Consider the following 19,671-nt stretch of genomic DNA (forward strand, 5'->3'; position numbering starts at 1 on the left):
TTTTTCTTTTTTCTTTTTTAAGATTTGATGATACTTATTTGATTTATTGTCTTATTGCTTTTTTTAATACTATCTGAAAGAAAGGAAAGGGAAAAGGGTAAAGTAATAGTAACACTGGGAAATAATAGTTCAGACAATGTTAACTGATTTACAAATTTTAAATAGGCCTACGCATTTAAAATAAAATAAAAAGGTTTGAAAAAAATAATAGAGTAAAGATTCTTTAAGTAAAATTGCATGAAGCTTACAAACAATGACACAATAATAACAAAATAAAGGGAGTAGGAAAAGATTGAGTACACACTGAAAATATAGATAGATTTGGGAAGATGATTACACTGGGCTTGCAGTGAAAGATTATTAATGCAGGACATTATAATGTAACAGTGAGAATAGATTGAATGATGGATAAATTGGGAACTATTATGGTAGAGAAATAAAAACCTATATTGATATTACATTTTTACTATAAATTAAATGATGTGATTGTAAGTTGATTATGTTATGAATATGTAATAATATAAATTTAAGTTGATTGATGTTTAATGAACTGTTATGGTTTGGCCTTCACTTTTCAGTAATGCTATAGTTATGAGGATACTCTGTAAGACTTAGTTGATATGAATGGATGATAAATGTTTAGGAACAAGTAATGTGGGTTTTTTCCTTTTTTATGTTTCTTTTTTGTTAAGAGGGATTTAGAGATGTATATGAACAAGTAAGGATATATGAAAATTGAAAATTAGCACTGTTAGAGGTCTCTTTGGCCTAAAGAGATCCAATTATATTTGGCCAATAAAAAAATTCTATTCTATTCTATTCTATTCTATTCTATTCTGAAGTCAGCTAGAGTCAGGTGGTTTTATAAATATAATTTAAGAATATAAATATGTGTTTTCTATTGAAAGCAACTAACAAGATTGAGACTAAAATCTTCACTATTAAAGGTTATATCTGAGTAAAATAAAAATAAATTTCTTACCTTAATGTCCTCTGGTTTTTTAATAAATTTTGTAGACCAAGAAGGCCTTCCTTTCTCTCTGACCAGTTGGAACTTGCACAGCGGTTAAGGACCTCAGCGACATCTTCTGTCTGTCGCATGTAGGTGGGTATTGTGCCATTTCGTGAGCTATAGGATCTTTCTGAGCAGGCACTGGAAGCATCACTGTTAGCATCATCATCAGAGTACATTCCATAAGATTCATACCTCCTTCGAACTGGCTTTTTCTATGATACGGGGGGAAAAAATCATAAGATAAGCAATGGCAAAATAAGGTCCTTTTATCAGTCAGTTCAGATGTTCAGTTTTCCAGATCCTACTACTATCTTCAGAAACACTAAAAAGAGGAAATGCTAATTATTATTTATTTGCAAAAGGAAATATTTAAACTAAAGATCTAATTAAAATGACATTCTCCTCAATCATTATTATAAGTGTCACCAATCCATCAAGTGCAGTTAGTAGAAATAAAAAGAGGACACATTTTCTTGTGGGTAACTCAACTGTTAGAGGTGTTGATTTGGGACTGAGTAAGGATGTGGTGAAGCTGATGAGGTGTCTGTCAGGGGCCATTGCCAGCAGGGACAGGAGGCGGATTACAAACATTGTCAAGGCTGTGAGTAAAGGTAATAATGTTGATGTGGTGGTGCATCTTGGCACAAATGATTTGTGCCAGAGAAATGTTAATGTAGTAAAAAGAGATTTTCAATGTCTAAGTGTGGAGCTGGGTAAAATAACTGATTCAGTGACTTTCTCAGAGGTGTTACCAGTTTGTGGCCAGGAGGATAAAACAACTTGTATCAGAGAGTTTATGTGTGGTTAAGGCAGTGGTGTAAAGCTGAAGGTTTTGGCTATGTAAGTCATGATGTCAGTAGGTGGTCTAATAGGGAGTTGTTTAAGAGGGATGGCTTGCATCCATCATACAGAAGTACCCAGGTACTCGGTGAGGAATTCAGAACTTTTTTGGACAGGCATTTAAACTAGGTAAAGGGGACAGAGATATAACTGATGTGGATGATTTCTGTCCCCGACCAATGAGGGTAAATCAGTTTGTGGAAGCTTATGAAAAGGGAGCTGTAAATAGAATAGATGTAGTTGTTGATGATAAGGGGCAAACTAATAATGAAAATAATGTTCTTCGGGTAATGTGCACAAATGCTCGAAGCTTGAGCAACAAGCTCTGTGAGTTAATGGCCATAATATCTAGAGATAATTTGGATCTGGTTGCCATAACTGAGACATGGTTTAAGGATTCTAATGAATGGGAAATATCCATACCAGGATATACACTGTATAGAAAGGATAGAATAGAGAGAAAGGGAGGTGGAGTAGTCATTTATGTTAAAGAAAGTCTAAAAACAACACTAATTCAAAATACGTGTAAAGATCTGGAGACTCTCTGGATTTGCATGCAAAATAAAGACGGTCCTGTCATTAGAATTGGGGTGATCTATAGGCCTCCAGGGCAATCTGAGGAATATGACAACAAGATGGTGGATGAAATTACCCAAATGGCAGTAAAGGGAAATATTGTGGTTATGGGTGATTTCAACATGCCTGATATTGACTGGAATATCCCCAGTGCCCTTACATGCAAAAGTAAGAATATAGTAGAGGCCTTTACAGGAGCAGCTCTGGCACAGCTGGTTAAGACACCAACTAGAGGGGAGAATATTCTAGATTTAGTTTTTACGAATGGGAATTGGGTTTCAGAGGTCAAGGTGGGAGAAAATTTAGGTTGCAGTGACCATCTATGTTTGTGGTTTGATGTAAAAACTGATTGTGAACAATCCTATACTGCAACCAAAGTATTGGATTTCAGAAAAACAAATTTTAATGCAATGGGGGAATATTTAAATAATGAATTAAAGGGGAGGGATAAAATGGCAGGAGCGAGCACCTAGTGGACTGTATTAAAAAAGGCCATCTTAAAAGCCACATGACTGTATGTAAGGCAAATAACTAAAGGTAAAAGGAAGAAGAAACCGCTATGGTTTAGCAATGATGTAAGGGCTATAGTCAATGAAAAAAAGGCTGCCTATAGGAGGTATAAAGAGTCTGGAAGTATAGCTGATAGAGAGGTGTATAAAATGAGACAGAAGGAGGCGAAACAGATAATACATGCTGCTAAAGCCTCAAAAGAGGAAGAAATTCCCAAATCTGTAAAGAAGGGGGATAAAACCTTCTTCAGATATATTAGTGATAGGAAGAAGAAAAACTGCAGCATCACAAAGCTTAGTACCGGGAATAATACATGCATTGATGGGAATAAGGAGATCGCTGACCATTTCAATAGCTACTTCTGTTCAGTTTTCTCAAAAGACACCTTACATAATAATACTATAGAGGGATATAGCATTGCTTCCAGCTGTACGGATTCAGTTCCAGTGATCTTAGAAGCCGATGTCTTAGAAGAACTTGAACGATTAAAGATAAATAAGGCAATGGGTCCAGATGGCATCCACCCCAGAGTTCTTAAAGAACTCAGATCTGTCATTGCTACCCCCCTGACTGATTTGTTTAACCAATTCCTGTTAACAGGAGATGTTCCTGAGGATTGGATAATGGCCAGTGTTGTGCCTATCCACAAGAAGGGCAGTAGAGGAGAAGCTGGTAACTACAGGCCAGTTAGCTTGACATTAGTTATAGTTAAAATGATGGAGACTCTACTCAAAAAGAGGATAAATCAGCACCTAAAAAACAATAACTTATTGGACCCAAATCAGCATGGCTTTACTGAAGGCAAATCATGTCAGACTAATCTCATTGATTTCTTTGACTATGTCAAAAAGATGTTGGATCAAGGTGGTGCCATGGATATTACCTATCTGGACTTCAGCAAAGCCTTTGATACGGTTCCACATAAAGAGCTGATAGATAAATTAGTGAAGATTGGACTTAATCCCGGGATAGTTCAGTGGATTTCAAGCTGGCTGAAGCATAGACATCAGAGAGTTATTGTTAATGGCGAGTATTCTGAGCAGAGACAGGTTACAAGCGGTGTGCCACAAGGGTCTGTTCTGGGTCCTATTCTTTTTAATATGTTTGTTAGTGACATAGGGAAAGATTTGGTAGGGAAGGTTTGCCTATTTGCCGATGACTCTAAAGTGTGCAATAGGGTTGATATTCCGGGAGGGGTCTGTAATATGGTAAATGATTTAGCTTTACTAGATAAATGGTCAAAGCAATTGAAACTGCAGTTTAATGTTTCCAAATGTAAAATAATGCACTTGGGGAAAAGGAATCCTCAACCTGAGTATTGCATTGGCAGTTCTGTGTTAGCAAAAACTTCAGAAGAGAAGGATTTAGGGGTAGTGATTTCTGACAGTCTCAAAATGGGTGGTCGGGCAGTAGGAAAAGCAAGTAGGATGCTTGGCTGCATAGCTAGAGGTATAACAAGCAGGAAGAGGGAGATTGTGATCCCCTTATATAGAGCGCTGGTGAGACCACATTTGGAATACTGTGTTCAGTTCTGGAGACCTCACCTACAAAAAGATGTTGACCAAATTGAACAGGTCCAAAGACGAGCTACAAGAATGGTGAAAGGTCTTAAGCATAAAACGTATCAGGAAAGACTTAATGAACTCAATCTGTATAGTCTGGAGGACAGAAGGAAAAGGGGGGGACATGATCGAAACATTTAAATATATTAAAGGGTTAAATAAGGTTCAGGAGGGAAGTGTTTTTAATAAGAAAGTGAACACAAGAACAAGGGGACACAATCTGAAGTTAGTTGGGGAGGAAATCAAAAGCAATGTGAGGAAATATTATTTCACTGAAAGAGTAGTAGATCCTTGGAACAAACTTCCAGCAGACGTGGTTGGTAAATCCACAGTAACTGAATTTAAACATGCCTGGGATAAACATATATCCATCCTAAGATAAAACACAGGAAACACAGGGCAGACTAGATGGACCATGAGGTCTTTTTCTGCCATCAGTCTTCTATGTTTCTATGTTTCTATAACTGCCATAGATAAGATAAAACACAGCAGATGTTCTAATGATTATCCTGCTGGGGTTGCATTACTTAAAAAAAACCCATGCAGACAAATATTTGGAATTTACTTAAATTTAATTTACATTTAAACCCATATAGATCTATTTAGAATCTTTTAGTAATTTAAAACATGTATGCAGAATATAAAATCTATTTATCAAAACAGTGTTTTGTTTATATATTATAAAATTGTGTGTGTGTGTGTAATCACATGATTAGATTAGATTAGATTAGATTTATTGGATTTATATGCCACCCCTATCGGAGAATAAAATATATACATACAAATATATACAAATACACACACATACACACACACACACACACACACACATGAATGAAAACAATAATAATTATACCTTTGTTCGAATGTCTCCTAACAGCTGAGAGCATTATAGAAAAAACAAATGTTATGAATTGAATAGCTTGTTAGCCAATATACAAAGCAGTAGAATGAGAATACAGAGAGGGGATGGGGATTAAGTACAGCACAAGTTTTGATATAAACTGATTTCCTGTTGAAGGTGGTGTCATAAGATCTAATTGAAATATTACTTTATTAACTCAGCTGATTTCTCAGCCAGTGATTTGTATTTATATTTGTTTTAAAGTAACAATATGTAGTTAACACTACTCTCTGCAAAATTTTGCATAATCCGCTCTCACACAAGTATCACAGAATACAACACATTTACATACAAGACATTATATTTATTTTATAAAACAGGTAGAAGATAAGTTACCCTGAGGTTTCAGAGAACATATAGTCTTAAGAAAAACATATTTATTTAAAGAACAAAGAGAAGTACTAACATTTACTAGGAAAGGGGCATCATTTAACTTGACAGAAACAATAATCAAATTAGACAATAATATAATAAAACATACGGAAATAAAAATTCTACTTCGTTATCCCCACAAAAACCTACCAAAGCATCTGCTACTGCTTCTTCAACATCTGAACCTGTGTTTAAGACACGCATGGCACTAACTGATGAAGACAATCGGCTTGATTGACTAATTCCAAAACCTGAAATAAACAGCATAAAGAAACAATTAATTTGACTTGACTTAGAAAGTTTTAAAAAATGGAAATACAATGTTTATTTGGAAAGGAACAAATATCTAAAATATATAAATTATTTCCGTTTTGGTTCCTTACTACTAATCCCAAATGACACTTGATTCATTACGTCAGGAAAGGATAATAGACTCTAATTTAGACGTTAGTAATGCACATGCATTCGCAACTAAATTTCTCCTTCAGTTTTTCCAACATATTGTTAGAGGTGAAAATTACATTTTTTAAGATTTGCTATAATAAACTGAAAAAAAAGTTTGAGTGAATACCATTTTGATCTAATTTCCATGTTAAGTATATACATTTATTATTTGAATTTCTATGCCATCCTTCTCCGTAGACACATTTATAGCATTTGCATGAAAAAAATCAGCTATGTGTCATCATTTTCACCTTGTCCTCTCTGAAAAGAACCATGTTTACCAATTGAGTTCCCAAAATATCCTCATAAAATAGAATTGCACATTAATGTTGACACTTAAATGCAAATGTAAATGCATGTTATTTTACAGTTATTTTACTGTGGCTTTTTATAATATCAAAACAAAATTCTATTGATAGCATAAATACAGGAACTCAAAGACTGACAACTTATATAAATCTCATATTAAAATATGTTTAGTCTGGTGTTTGCTGGTTTAGAAATTATGAACCATGTTAAGCAACATGCATTAGAAGTAAAGAATGAAACAAAAAAAAGACAAAATTCACCTTAAATTAGGAAAAAAAGTTTAGGGTATATGTAATGAAAGCATTGTTTCATATAATGTACTTCAATTATCCCAAAATTATGAATACAAGCTAATGTAGAAAACGATAAAAGATTATTGTAGGAAACCAAATATGGTAAAAATTAATCTTGGATGATGGCACAAATGATAGCAAAATGTACTCATCCTTCACCTGTAGCCCCATAAACATCTGGAGAGTAGAGAGCACCAGTAGATCTGGAGTGATGCCTGGAAGCTACAATAACAGGATCATATGAACCCTCTCAGTTATCATAATAATACAGAACAGGAAAACTGCAGAAAGAGCAATGAAGCAAGTTCTAGGCAAAGTGAGAAATCAGCCTGCCTTTGGAGACTAATTTACATAGGTAATAGGAACCAAGTTGTGGGACAACTAAAACAACTTATAACTCCTATGGTAAACCACTTGTGGAACTCTTGTTTCAGGATTCATGAGGAATATTTCTCTTATCTTATTTGGCTAGAGCCTAGCTTTCTTTGTAGTCCAATACTAGCCACATCTTACCTCTCCAAACTTTTCAGATCAGTTAAGCATTATTACATTACCAAATGTTACAAGCTCGAAATGACCATTCTGGATAGGGGTTGTTCACAATGATACCTTTGAAGCATGTAGAGTGCAAGAACTGGTTTAGAAGGTTGGGTCCCTGATGACTGCATATACCAGCCAATTTACACACAAAATGAGTCAAAGCAATGAAATACATGTGATTTTTAAAAATTAAACATTAACTCCTTAGCTACTTTATACATAGATTAAGTGACAGTGGGTACTATTATTTCACTTATTCTTGTAGCTACCGAATGAAAAACAAGGGTGTAACAGTCTTGTCTAAATTCTCCTGGATGTCTATGGTTATATTTCATGTATGACTCTTCCAGAACATATTGCTTGGAACGATTTTATATATAAAAAAACAGACTATTCTTTGACTTACGACCCTCCATTTGGTAGCTGTTTGCAATTATGACAGAATTGTAAAAAGTGACTCATGACCAGTTCTCACACTTATGACTACTGCACCCTTGTGGTCATGTGATAAAAATTGGCATATACAGTGATTCCTCGATTTTTGCGATCTCGATCTTCGCGAAACGCTATATCGCGATTTTTCAAAAAATATTAATTAAAAATATTTTCCCACCCGATGACGTCACTCTCTTCCTTTCTCATCTTTCTTTCTCTCTTTCTCTATCTTGCTTCTTCCTCTCTCACACTCTCTTCCTCCCTCTCTCATCTCTTTCTTTCCTTCTCTCTCTTTCTCTATCTCTCCCCCTCTTGCTCTCGAGCAGCGCGTGGGCGGCGGGGAAGACCCAGGGAAGGTTCCTTTGGCCGCCCAGCAGCTGATCTGCTCGGCAGCGCCGCAGCAGCGAGGAGCCGAAGATCCGTGTTTCCCCTTTGCGTGGGCGGCAGGGAAACCCGGATCTTCGGCTCCTCGCTGCTGCGGCGCTGCCGAGCAGATCATCTGCTGGGCGGCCGAAGGAACCTTCCCTGGGTCTTCCCCGCCGCGCACGCAAAGGGGAAACCCCGATCTTCGGCTCCTCGCTGCTGCGGCGCTGCCGAGCAGATCAGCTGCTGGGCGGCGGAAGGAACCTTCCCTGGGTCTTCCCAGGTGCGGAAGTAAAAACACCATCTGCGCATGCGCGGCCATGGAAAAAAAGGGCGTGCATGCGCAGATGGTGTTTTTACTTCCGCACCACTATATCGCGAAAAATCGATTATCGCGAGGGGTCTTGGAACGGAACCCTCGCGATAATCGAGGGATCACTGTATTTACAATGGTTGCATTATCCTGGGATCACATGATCACCATATGCAACTTTCCCAAAGACGCTCTGGAGTATAAGATATACCTTAATTTTGGGGGAGGAAAAGAATCTGCTTACCAGATATTCATCTGGTTAGTGTCCTTAGCCAGCATATTATTTTATACCATGATTAGGGCTTTAAATAAACTTTATTTGGAGAGAGTAATAATGAAAAAGCTTGCAAGCTACTAAGAGCTGGGAACATCATTAGCACCTGGAAAGAAACATTCGGAGCAAGTAGAAATGGAAAAAACCCTGCAAAGACTTAGGGTTTGGAAAACATTCTTCGCAGAGAGAAACAATGAAAGAGCCCACAAGATAAGAGCTGAGAAGATCATTAGCAACTAGTTAGGGCTGGGGGGGGGAAGCTACATTCAGAGTATAAGACCTATCCAAATTATTAGCTTCTTTTAGGGAGGAAAATGGTGTGTCTTATGCTCTGAAAAATACGGTATTCAATTCCTATGATTCTACGTATCTTTTTAAAGAAACACTAAATGTTATTTTTGCTGAATGAAAAGCCACTAAATGTTGAGTCTTTCCCGAAAAATGATGTTAAAAACATTAAGCTATGGGGTTTTTTTAATAAAAAGAAATATTGATAGCTTCAATTAATAATACTTAAATCAAATTTGTTATATTAAAACATAAGTAAAAAAGGAAGAATATTGTTTTGTAAATTCAGTACTCATCTGATTTCATCAGAAATCAGAAACTCAAGTCAGTAATTACAATGGTGATGTAATAACCCAGTTAACAGGTTAGGATGTTACGTTTTAAAAAGAATAAAAACTGGAAAGTGTGCCAGATTCATAAAATGAAATACAAATTTTAAATGCCTATGTAAGGATTTGCCCATTAAGTAGTATGATTAAAAAATTCAAATTCTATTCCAGTTATGTGATTATGTTATTTGCCATTATACATTATACATATTATACATTATACATATAAAATTTCAGTATAACATTTTTCAAAAATTTATATAAAGCACAAAGTCCTTTGAATCTTCACTGAAGACTGACCCATGCATTGGACGTAATCTCCTCCCGCTTATTGGTGAAGATAGACAATCCCGATGAGAGGCTCGCCTGAAGACTCAGCTGGTGTGGCAGAAGAAGTGATCTTCTCGTCCTCCTCGAAAGAGCTACCTGGCTTGACCTGCAGACCTTGAAAAGGAAGGGGCTGGATCAGGGTTATGGAAAGGCCGTCTAGGGTAGGGCCCAGAACGAAAGGAGATCTTCCTAATTGTAGAAGGGAGAACCTTCCTGTTATCCCTGGACTCAATCAGCATTGGGTCCAGGGCTGCCCCGAACAGTTGGTGGCTGTCAAAGGGGGCCGTGGCCAGATGCCATTTGTAGTGCAGATCCACCTGCCAAGAGCACAATCAATGTACCTCATTGATCTGGAAGCAAACCTGGCCAACTGCAGGGTGGTGTCTGCTGTATATCAGTGACTGCAAGAAGCTTGCTTGCTTGCTTGTTTATTTGATTGATTGATTTTTTTTTATGCTGCCCTTCCCCTTAGACTCAGAGCAGTTTACAACATGTTAGCAATAGCACTTTTTAACAGAGCCAGCATATTGCCCCCACAATCCGGGTCCTCATTTTACCCACCTCGGAAGGATGTCTTGGTATGCTCTATTATCAGCTACTGGCAAAATGCTTCTGAAGATCTCTGAGCAAGATAAGAGACATCCTGGTGAAAAAGGAAGCCTTCATCCCTCAGGCCACAGATGGTTTTTCTGAAGGGCCTGTTCCAATCGCCTGTCCTTTGGGCGCAACAACTCAGATGGGTTGCCCAGCAAATTGGTGGAAGAGAATAGAGCCAGCATGGGGCATCTACCGGAGAGTCTGCAGGCAAGTAGCCAACTCATGGCCAATGTTAAAAAACATTGGTCATTAGACGAGAGACCAGGATCTGAGGAAGGAGTGGTCCACTGATTGCAAACAGTGTCGATGAACAAGGGAGGGATAGGGAACCAATTGTGCTTCCGGGATATGTTCAGTGAATAAAAGATCAATGGGGCATGAGATGTCTCTGAAGACACAGGCTCCAAAAGACCCATGTTAATAGCATTGTGCACCTTGAAAAGGAGCAACCTGGAGAGAGGGGCATGGTCAGCGCTGCAGTGAGATGGCTCCTCCTTCATGCTTGTGGGAGGGATGCAGAATCCCCGCTGTGTGGAGGTGCCAATTCTGGACGAATCGGCCTGGAACCCCCCTATGTGAAAAAGAGGACTTCGTCTCCTGCCATTTTGAGGGCTTGACCTCGACCGTCACTGAGTGAAACAACCTTGGTTGCCATAGCCGCGGTGACTACGTGCTGGGAAGATAGGTTTTGAAGTGTTGGGAGTAATCTGGAAGGAGAAGAAACATAAGTTCTTGTGCTGGAGGTTGAGAAGAATAAAGGTTTGCTGGAAAGGATGAGCGAATTTGCCAGAGGGGACCTTAATTTGGACTTTAAAAAAAAATTATTTGCTTCCGAAGTTGTGCAGAAGCGGAAATGCCTGCGGCTGTACTATTTTTGGATATATTATTCGGCATTTAAATAAATTTTAAAACTTGCAAAAACCCAAGAATTTTATAAACTGCTTTTACTCATGGAAGTTGGGAACATAAGATTGGGGTTTTGGAATTAGCATAATTCAAACTTTAAAGTTGCTATAGAAGCCAGGACTAAAGAATTGGGAACAACTGTGATTCCTTACTGAAGACATCTGCTGGTGAAGTTGAGGCAATATTTATTGGATTTGTTTTGTCCCGATGCAATGGAATTTGGCAGGTTGATTCCTCTTTAACAAGTGATAAAGAGGAACTGAAAACAAATAGAAAGAGAGCACCTTGGGACTTGAACTTTATTTGAACTTGGAAAGGATGAGAAGGAAAGTTTTGTTTCTTGTAACGGTTTTGAGAGAATACATAAGAAGTAGGAGTAGGCACTATGGCATATTTAAGGAGAAGAATATTAATAAGGTTTTAAGGGAAATTAAGCTTGAATTCAATTAGAAGAAAATTAGGTACCTTGATGACAAAATTGAGGTCAAGGTTGGGGGGGGGTTGGACTGACACCGGAAGTAATTAATTTAGAACTACTGTATTTTTCGGTAACTAGGGTGCATCTTATACACTGAATGTAGCTTTTTCCCCCAGCCCTAACTAGCTGCTAATGATCTTCCCAGCTCTTACCTTGCAGCCTGTTTCATTGTTTCTCTCTGTGAAGAATGTTTTCCAAGCCCTAAGTCTTTGCAGGATTTGTTTCATAACTCTAACTTACTCTGAGTAAGTTTCCTTCTAGCCCTAACCAGTGCTAACAACGTTCCCAGCCCTTACCACTTGAAAGCTCTTTCATTGTTAATTTCTGCCAAGAATGTATTCCAAACCTTGCCTTTGATATTTTTTTCATTCTCTATTTGCTCCAAATGTTTTTTTCTAGCGCTAACCAGGCGCTAACGATGTTCCCAGCTCTTACCATTTGCAAGCTCATTCATTGTTAATCTATGCCAAGAATATATTCCAAAACATGTCTTTGTAGATGTCATTTACTCGCTCCAGATATTTCTTTCCACCCATAACCAAGTCCTATTAAAGTACCCAAGCTCTTTCATTGTTACTCTCTGTAAAGAATGTTTTCAAACCCTAAGTCTTTGCAGGGTTTGTTTCATTACTCTAACTTGTTCTGAGTAAGTTTCTTTCAGCTCTTTCACTGTTACTCTCTGCAAATGTTTTCCAAGGCCTAAATCTTTGCAGGGTTTTTTCCATTGCTCTACTTGCAATGTAAGGAAGCTCTGAGGAAGGTATCTGCTGGGGTGTGAGTTCAGATGAGGATGGCTAGCTTTCCACCTGGTTCTTTTCTTTTAAAGAGAGAGAGAGAGAAAAGGGGGTGGGCGAATAACAAGCTTTTCTAGAGCAGTGATTTTCAACCTTTTTTGAGCCACGGCACATTGTTTACATTTACAAAATTCTGGGGCACACCACCAACCAAAATGACACAAAACGACACTCTAATACAGTACATATTATACATATAGCATTGTGATGCATTGTATATCACCTTCTGCAGGGGCCTCTTATAAAAAGAAAAAGGTCAAATATCTACATATACCATCAGGATAGACATAACCAGCTGAGGCTGAAGCTTCATCTAGTGGTGGCAACATTTGCCTCCAGTCCTGACCAGGATTAGAAATTGGGACCACCGGGAGGAGTAGCAGCTTCAACTACTCGCTGTGGCCACACAATGACAAGTGCGCGACAGCCCAAGCGGGGACCTTCCTGGGTGTGGATGAGAGACGGCCTACTATTGGTTCATCGCTAGTGGTCGGGATGAATCCTAGAAGGTGATTGGTCAGTGAGCGTTCCCTGTGCCTCCACTCTTCCTGTTGCTGATAGCTGGAGGGATTGTGAGGGGAATGTTTATGTTTGGATGGAGGTGGCTGGTGGTGGGCCAGATAAATGGCCTCTGCCAGCCATATCCTGCACATGGGCTATAGTTTGGAGACACATGTTTAATTTCCCCACGGCACACCTGACCATGTCTCACTAGTGTGCCGTGGCACACTGGTTGAAAAACACTTCTCTAGAGAAAGAAATGTGTATCTCCCATCAATTGCAATGTAAAGACAGAAAGAAAGACAGAATTACACTGCAATTGATGGGAGATACACATTTCTTTCTCTAGAGAAGCTGGTTATTTACCTGCCCCCTTTTCTCTCTCTCTCTCTTTAAAAGAAAAGAACCTGGTGGAAAGCTAGCCGCCCCCAACTGAACTCACACTACAGCCGATCCCAGGTGCATAATCTTCATCAGATTTTTCTCAGCTGGGCTTGGCTTCCCACTCACGGCTGCTATGTCTTCAGAACCTGGAGCTGTCATGCAGTTGCAGAGCGATGCCAGCTCTAAGTCCAGCTAGAACAGAAGGGGGTATGGATCTGAACCGTGGGCTGGGTGGGTATGGGGGGGGAGAGAACCAGGAGGAGAGCCGAGTCTGGCATGACTGATGGAGAATTCTGGGAGTTAAAGTCCACAAGTCTTAAAGTTGCAAGTTGGAAGACCCCCAAGTTAGAGGTTAGGAGTGCAAGGATCTTCAAACCTGGCAAGTTTAAGGCTTGTGGACTTCAACTCCAATTTCTGAGCTAGCATGACTGGTGGGGGAATTCTGGGAGTTGAAGTCCACAAGTCTTAAAGCTGTCAAGTTTGAAGACACCTGAGTTAGAGGTTAGGAATGCAAGGATCTTCAAACCTGGCAAGTTTAAGGCTTGTGGACTTCAACTCCCATTTCTGAGCTAGCATGACTGGTGGAGGAATTCTGGGAGTTGAAGTCCATGAGTCTTGGAACTGTCAAGTTTGAAGTGTGTAGAAAGTGTACATGGTTTTAAAAAATATATATGGTTTTAAAAAGTATACATGGTTGTAAAAAGTATTCTGCTACACTGGTATTTTATTAAACAATATAATACTACACCATTTGGTTCAGAATGCTTTTTTCCTTGTTTTCCTCCTCTAAAATCTAGGTGTCTCTTATACACCGAAAAATACAGTAATAATTTTTGTGTGGGAGATTAATTATAAATAATGTCCTAACTCGATACTGTTTTTATTATAACATCAAAATATTTCCAAGTGTATTAAAATTTTTGTATGGAGAAAAACAATTTGCTCTGAAAAGGAGCAACCTAAAGAGGCTGATGTGAAATAGTCACAAGAAAGAAGGAGGGTCCAGTGACATGCCCTCATCCTCTGAGAGCTCTAGATCTAGCCAACCTTCTTTGTCAAAAAACAGAGATCAAGAGTCCATGGCATGCCCCAGATGAGGGTGCCCCAAATCCTGGGAGTGATACTTGCATTGAGAGTCCAGGTCCACCACTGTAAAGGCACTATGTCCCTGGATTGAGGTAATCTGACACCTAAAGTGTTGGAGGCATTCTGCAATCCTTTGTTTAGTGGTTGCTGAAATAACTGCTTGGACACTGGGATCCTGCAGGCACTTGGCTGGAGAAGACCTAAGGCCTGTGGCCGTGCGGATAAAGATGGCCAAGGGCACTGTTGGTTTAGGTTGGACAGTTACCTGGCCTTTGTTAGAGGATGGAACCAGGAGACCCCAAATGTCAGCATCAGGTAAAGGCATCCAGGGAATCTGAGTCTCCCTCTCTGGTAGAAGCTAAATTGGCTAAAGGGAGGAAGGGCACTCCTAGGGGGCTGCCTCCTCACTGGGCCTGCTGGATAACTTCTGTAGTGCCCTGTCCTTGTGGGACTCAACCCATAGAGCCGCTTTGGACACCTTGGGACAGCCATCATGGCCCTTGGTGTTACATTTCTCCATATCTTTCTCCGTATAGCAAGAGGAATTGGGCCTGGGGTCAGTCAGGAGCTGAGAGTCCAAGCTGTCATTGGGGGCTGAAGCTTGCCCTGATCAGCCTGTGTGCGGCCTGAGGCCAGGTGAAGCCATGGCTTTTGCATTGGGCTGTGAGGACTGTAGTTCAGATTCCAAAATGATGTCCACAAAGTTTGACAATATGGCAGCCATATTGACTTCAAAATAGTGGTTGCTATGTTGAGCAACGCTGAAACAGCTTCAAAATGGCAGTGTGATGTCAGGCAGCACTGGAACAGCTACAAAATGGTGGCTGTAATTCAAGGTTAGAGGGGGAGCTGCAAGGGTTATTGATCAACAGCGGCCCCAGTTAGCAGGTAGATGTTGGCTGGATAGTGATTGAGGATAGTAGCAAAGTGATGGTGAAGTTGAGGACTAACTGTGGCCTGTTGTCAAGAAATGCAGGTGCAGAAATCCCAGATGCCATTGTTTGGAGGTGCTGCTTGAAATTACTGCCACTGTGGCTCTTACCAAAGGAGAGCCTGGACCAATAAATGGGATTGTCCCTGAACCAGTGGGGCGGGGGAGTCGGCCTCTTTCCGACAAAACTCCTCTGGCTAAGGTAGCTGGAGATCCTGCTCATGACTAGGTTTTACAGAGTGACAGAAATGCGGGAAGCAGGATCTCAGCTCAACCACCTCCACAACAAGTTCTCTCACTGCTACAAGCTAGAGAAATTCCTTCCTGGCCACTGGTGCTATGTACAAGCTGTGCTAGGCCACTGACGCTGAAGATGTACTATTGGGTCAAAGACAATCAGAATTCAGGTAGACCTGTGGCCAGCAGCTGGAGCCAAGGCTCCTTGCACCACAATGCCTCTACCCTGGGAGTCTTACTTTGGATGGTAATTGGGGAAGAATATTTATTATTTATTTATTATTGTTTGAATTTCTAGGACGTCCTTCTATGTAGACTCAGGGTGGCTTACAAAACAGGAATAAATATAAAAGGAACATGTAAGGAACCCAAATATTAAAACTAATCTAAATCTAATCTAACCCCCCCCCCATTTTAAAAAACCAATCATCCATATTCATTCCGTTACAATCATACATGTGGCTGGAGAATAGAACTCACAATTTTGTAGAGATCTATCAGTTGAGATTATATACTGTCACTATTAAGTAAGTGGGGCTATGATCTAAGACACTGACCACACATCCTATCAGATGCGAAGACTGAATCAAAAGTGGGCCATGGAGACAGAGACAGAATTGACATTAAAACAGACTCAGTCCTCATTGGCTGACAGATGAGGTCAACCCATCATGGATGACAGCTCCACCTACTATGGAGAATGACTTTTACATTAAACAATTATTAAACAAAGATCATATCGAAACAAATCTAATATTTAGAGAAAAATCAAAACAAATGTAATAATTACAAAAAAGTAATGAATAAAATTATGCATTATAGAAACAAAAAATACACCTATACCTCAGAGTACAGTCCAGAGGTGAGTGACTATCATTAACTTTCCCCATCAAATTTCATTCCCCTGAATTTAAAAAGAACTTTGAAAGTTGAATTTGAGATTTGATACTTTCTGCTAAAACTATTGCACACATACATAAGATTTTCAGTTTAATAAATATTCATTATATATATATATTGAAATTACTGATGTACGCAACAACCCTTTAGAAATACTTATGCACGTGCCTTTGGATTGTGCAATTACTCAATAATTCCACAGGAGATTTTTAAGCTCTTCAGGTGGATAAATTCTTCAGCTAAAGTAGGCAAATCACATGTCTTTTATGCAGGGAAATAGTTGTTATTTTTACTTCAGTTTATATTAGCAGATAATCAGGAGCAAACAACCATGCATAACAAGCTCCCCATATACTTACCAAGGGGTGCAAAAGAGCGGACAGGACTTGCATCCCTGCTACTTTCCCGACTAGCTTCCCGACTGCATCCCTGACTCACACTAGGTCGAGGAATGCGACTACCTCTAGCTAGTATGATTCAGGGGACAGGCCAACAGCAGCACAAAAAAGGAAAGATGCAAAAAAAAAAATCCCATTTTAATGTACAGTAATCCCATTTTACTTTGTATAATATCAAGCATTCTTAAAGCACTATATATTATTTATATTAGTTATTTAAAATATGTATATTTCTGCTTACACTGAATATAGAAGATTATCCTAGAAAAACATCTTGACTTGATAACTAGTTATAGCTGAGCGATCTATAAATCAACATTAAACACAGAACTATCTACAGGGAAAATAGATATTATCATATCTATATAACTGTTTATCAATTTAGATAAAATGATATGTACATTAATGTACAGTAGTTTCATAATTACTTTCAAAATTTTAAGAATTGCATGCTATTTTAAAATATAAAATAGTGCTTACAAACATATTTCATCACTAGGGTTAATTATATTAAGCTACAGGGACAAAACGTATGTTTATATTTTATTAAACCTGAGTGATACCTGTAAAAATGTACATTTTTGCTTTCTTCTCCCAATGCAATACTAATCTCAGAAACTGAAAAGGCAGAATCAATAGCATTTTACTTATATGTTCAGGAAATGTGTGCTCTTTCATTCTAAGACTGGGCTGCATTGTAAGGCCATAGCGTGTGTGTGTGCGTACATTCACATGTGTGTTAGAGATGGCATAATTTTATCTCGATGGTGCTGAAATGATTAGCCTAAATTTTAGGAAAAGGACATAATTTGCGCTTAGTAGACTTATTTGAGGCCTTAGTGTGAGGTATTCTGCTGCTGAAAATTACTATTTTTGTAGCATATTGCAAGACTTCTGTGAGATGAAGCATAACTTGTCTTTATTATATTCATTTTGTGTGAAACAGAATACTGTAATCTCTATAATGAATTATAAATAATAATAATAATAATAATAATAATAATAATAATAATAATAATAATAATATAATAATAAACTATAATGAACAAATCTTACCAACTGACAATCTTGAAGGACTTGCTTCTCTGCTGCATCCTTGGCTTCGAGGAATCTTGCTCCTTTTTTGTGCTGTTGCAGGGCTGACTAGTACTCTCTGAACACCTGTATTCATAGTTGAAAGTGTAGTTGTAGTCAAAATTCTTCCAGGAGAACCAGAACGGCTTCCAGCTGAAGGCAAAGAAAACATGTGTTACAATTCTATTATGTAGAACAAGTTTGAATTGCCTGAAAAAATGTGAAGACACTGTTTATAACCTAGAAAATTATATTATCTGACATCTAGTCAGATAATATACAGGTATTATCAATTCATGGCCAAAAATGCATTTAATTTTTAACATGAAATTAAATGAGTTGACTTGGGGGATAACCCCAAGTATTAGGAAAATCTTACCAGTATAAATATAATTACCAGCTACTATTTTCAGATCTCTGATACATTTGAAACAAAATAGATCTAATATAATATACATGACTTATTGGATGCCATTATTTTTCTCATATTCCAAGAAATTAGTAAACAGCTTCTGAATTTCTGTGAGATGTAGATTACCAAGGAAACATGTGTTTAGAAAAATTAATGCTTTGAGTTATATAGAAATATTCATGTATTTATGAATTTGCTTTTACCATAGCTGTTGATTGGAACTCTGCCATAATCAATAATTTCACAAAATCTACAATTATATAGGCCAATGTATTTTTTATTTTTGGAACCTTAAACCTCTATATAAGAAGTAGGAAACTTCCATGAAAGATGATGAGGCAAGACAGTGCTCAATGCAAATGTTATGTAATAACAGTGGTAATACAACAGCAATTCCCAAACTAGAAACATTTTCATGCTTATATATAATTTATGAAATTCAACATGTTCTAATGTTGCTACGAAAACAACAATCAGAGTAATTTTGGATCCACTACATTTGGGATTTTGTAGTAGATCAACAAAAATTGTAAAGTATCAACATAATTAACTTATTCTACTAAACTTAAAACTTAATCTGCTACATTTAAAATATTTCTGAATAAATGAGATGTTTTTTGTACCATGGTTCATTTAGTAGTCTCGAAGGTTTTAGTATAAAACAAAACAGATCCAACAAGACAGATAAATCCTAACTGAACTGAACGAAACTAATACAACAGTATTTCCTTATCTCTGAAAGAAGACAAAATAAGTACATATAATCAGTATTATTATCTCACTAAACAAGTATAGCCCTTGCTGTCTATACATTGGGATTTTGCTAAATTTTGTTTCAGAAACAGGAATATAGCTCAGTTTTCAGAAGTTTGGGAAATACTGAATATATGCTCTTTTTATATAGGAGCCTATGCAGCAGAAAAATGTATATATCAAACCAGATATAAGAATATATACTTTGTAGATTTTTTCAAAATTTCCTTAGATTACCATTCATCAAATCAAGGTATTATTTCTAATCACACAGGATGAGAGTTGTAAAAAGCAACTGAAAATTGATCAAATCTGAATTTTTTTCTTTTCAAATGCATATGTAACATCTTTTACCAAGACTCTAATTGCGCACTAACTATATACTTTTAAAAGTACTACTTATTTCAAATTGTTTCCTTGAAGATTTTGGAGAACACCATACAAACTATAAACTGAATCTTCACACTTAACGCATTTTGATTGAAATATGTGACAATATATTTTTTCCTTGGTTAGAATAATT

At 37.9% G+C, this 19,671-nt stretch overlaps 1 protein-coding gene across 1 annotated transcript in view; it reads right to left on the reverse strand.

The window, feature by feature from the left end:
• The window catches only part of CLASP2 (cytoplasmic linker associated protein 2), an 817,644-nt gene that overhangs the window by 233,068 nt on the left and 564,905 nt on the right, over positions 1-19,671 (reverse strand). The window contains exons 20-22 of the mRNA XM_070727408.1: positions 17,966-18,136; positions 5,930-6,030; positions 983-1,227 (exon numbers count right to left, since the gene is read on the reverse strand). Of these exons, the coding sequence (XP_070583509.1) occupies positions 983-1,227; positions 5,930-6,030; positions 17,966-18,136 (517 nt within the window). The remainder of the gene's footprint in view (positions 1-982; positions 1,228-5,929; positions 6,031-17,965; positions 18,137-19,671) is intronic.

This window comes from Erythrolamprus reginae, chromosome Z, assembly GCF_031021105.1.
Source record: "Erythrolamprus reginae isolate rEryReg1 chromosome Z, rEryReg1.hap1, whole genome shotgun sequence".
NCBI lineage: Eukaryota > Metazoa > Chordata > Lepidosauria > Squamata > Dipsadidae > Erythrolamprus > Erythrolamprus reginae.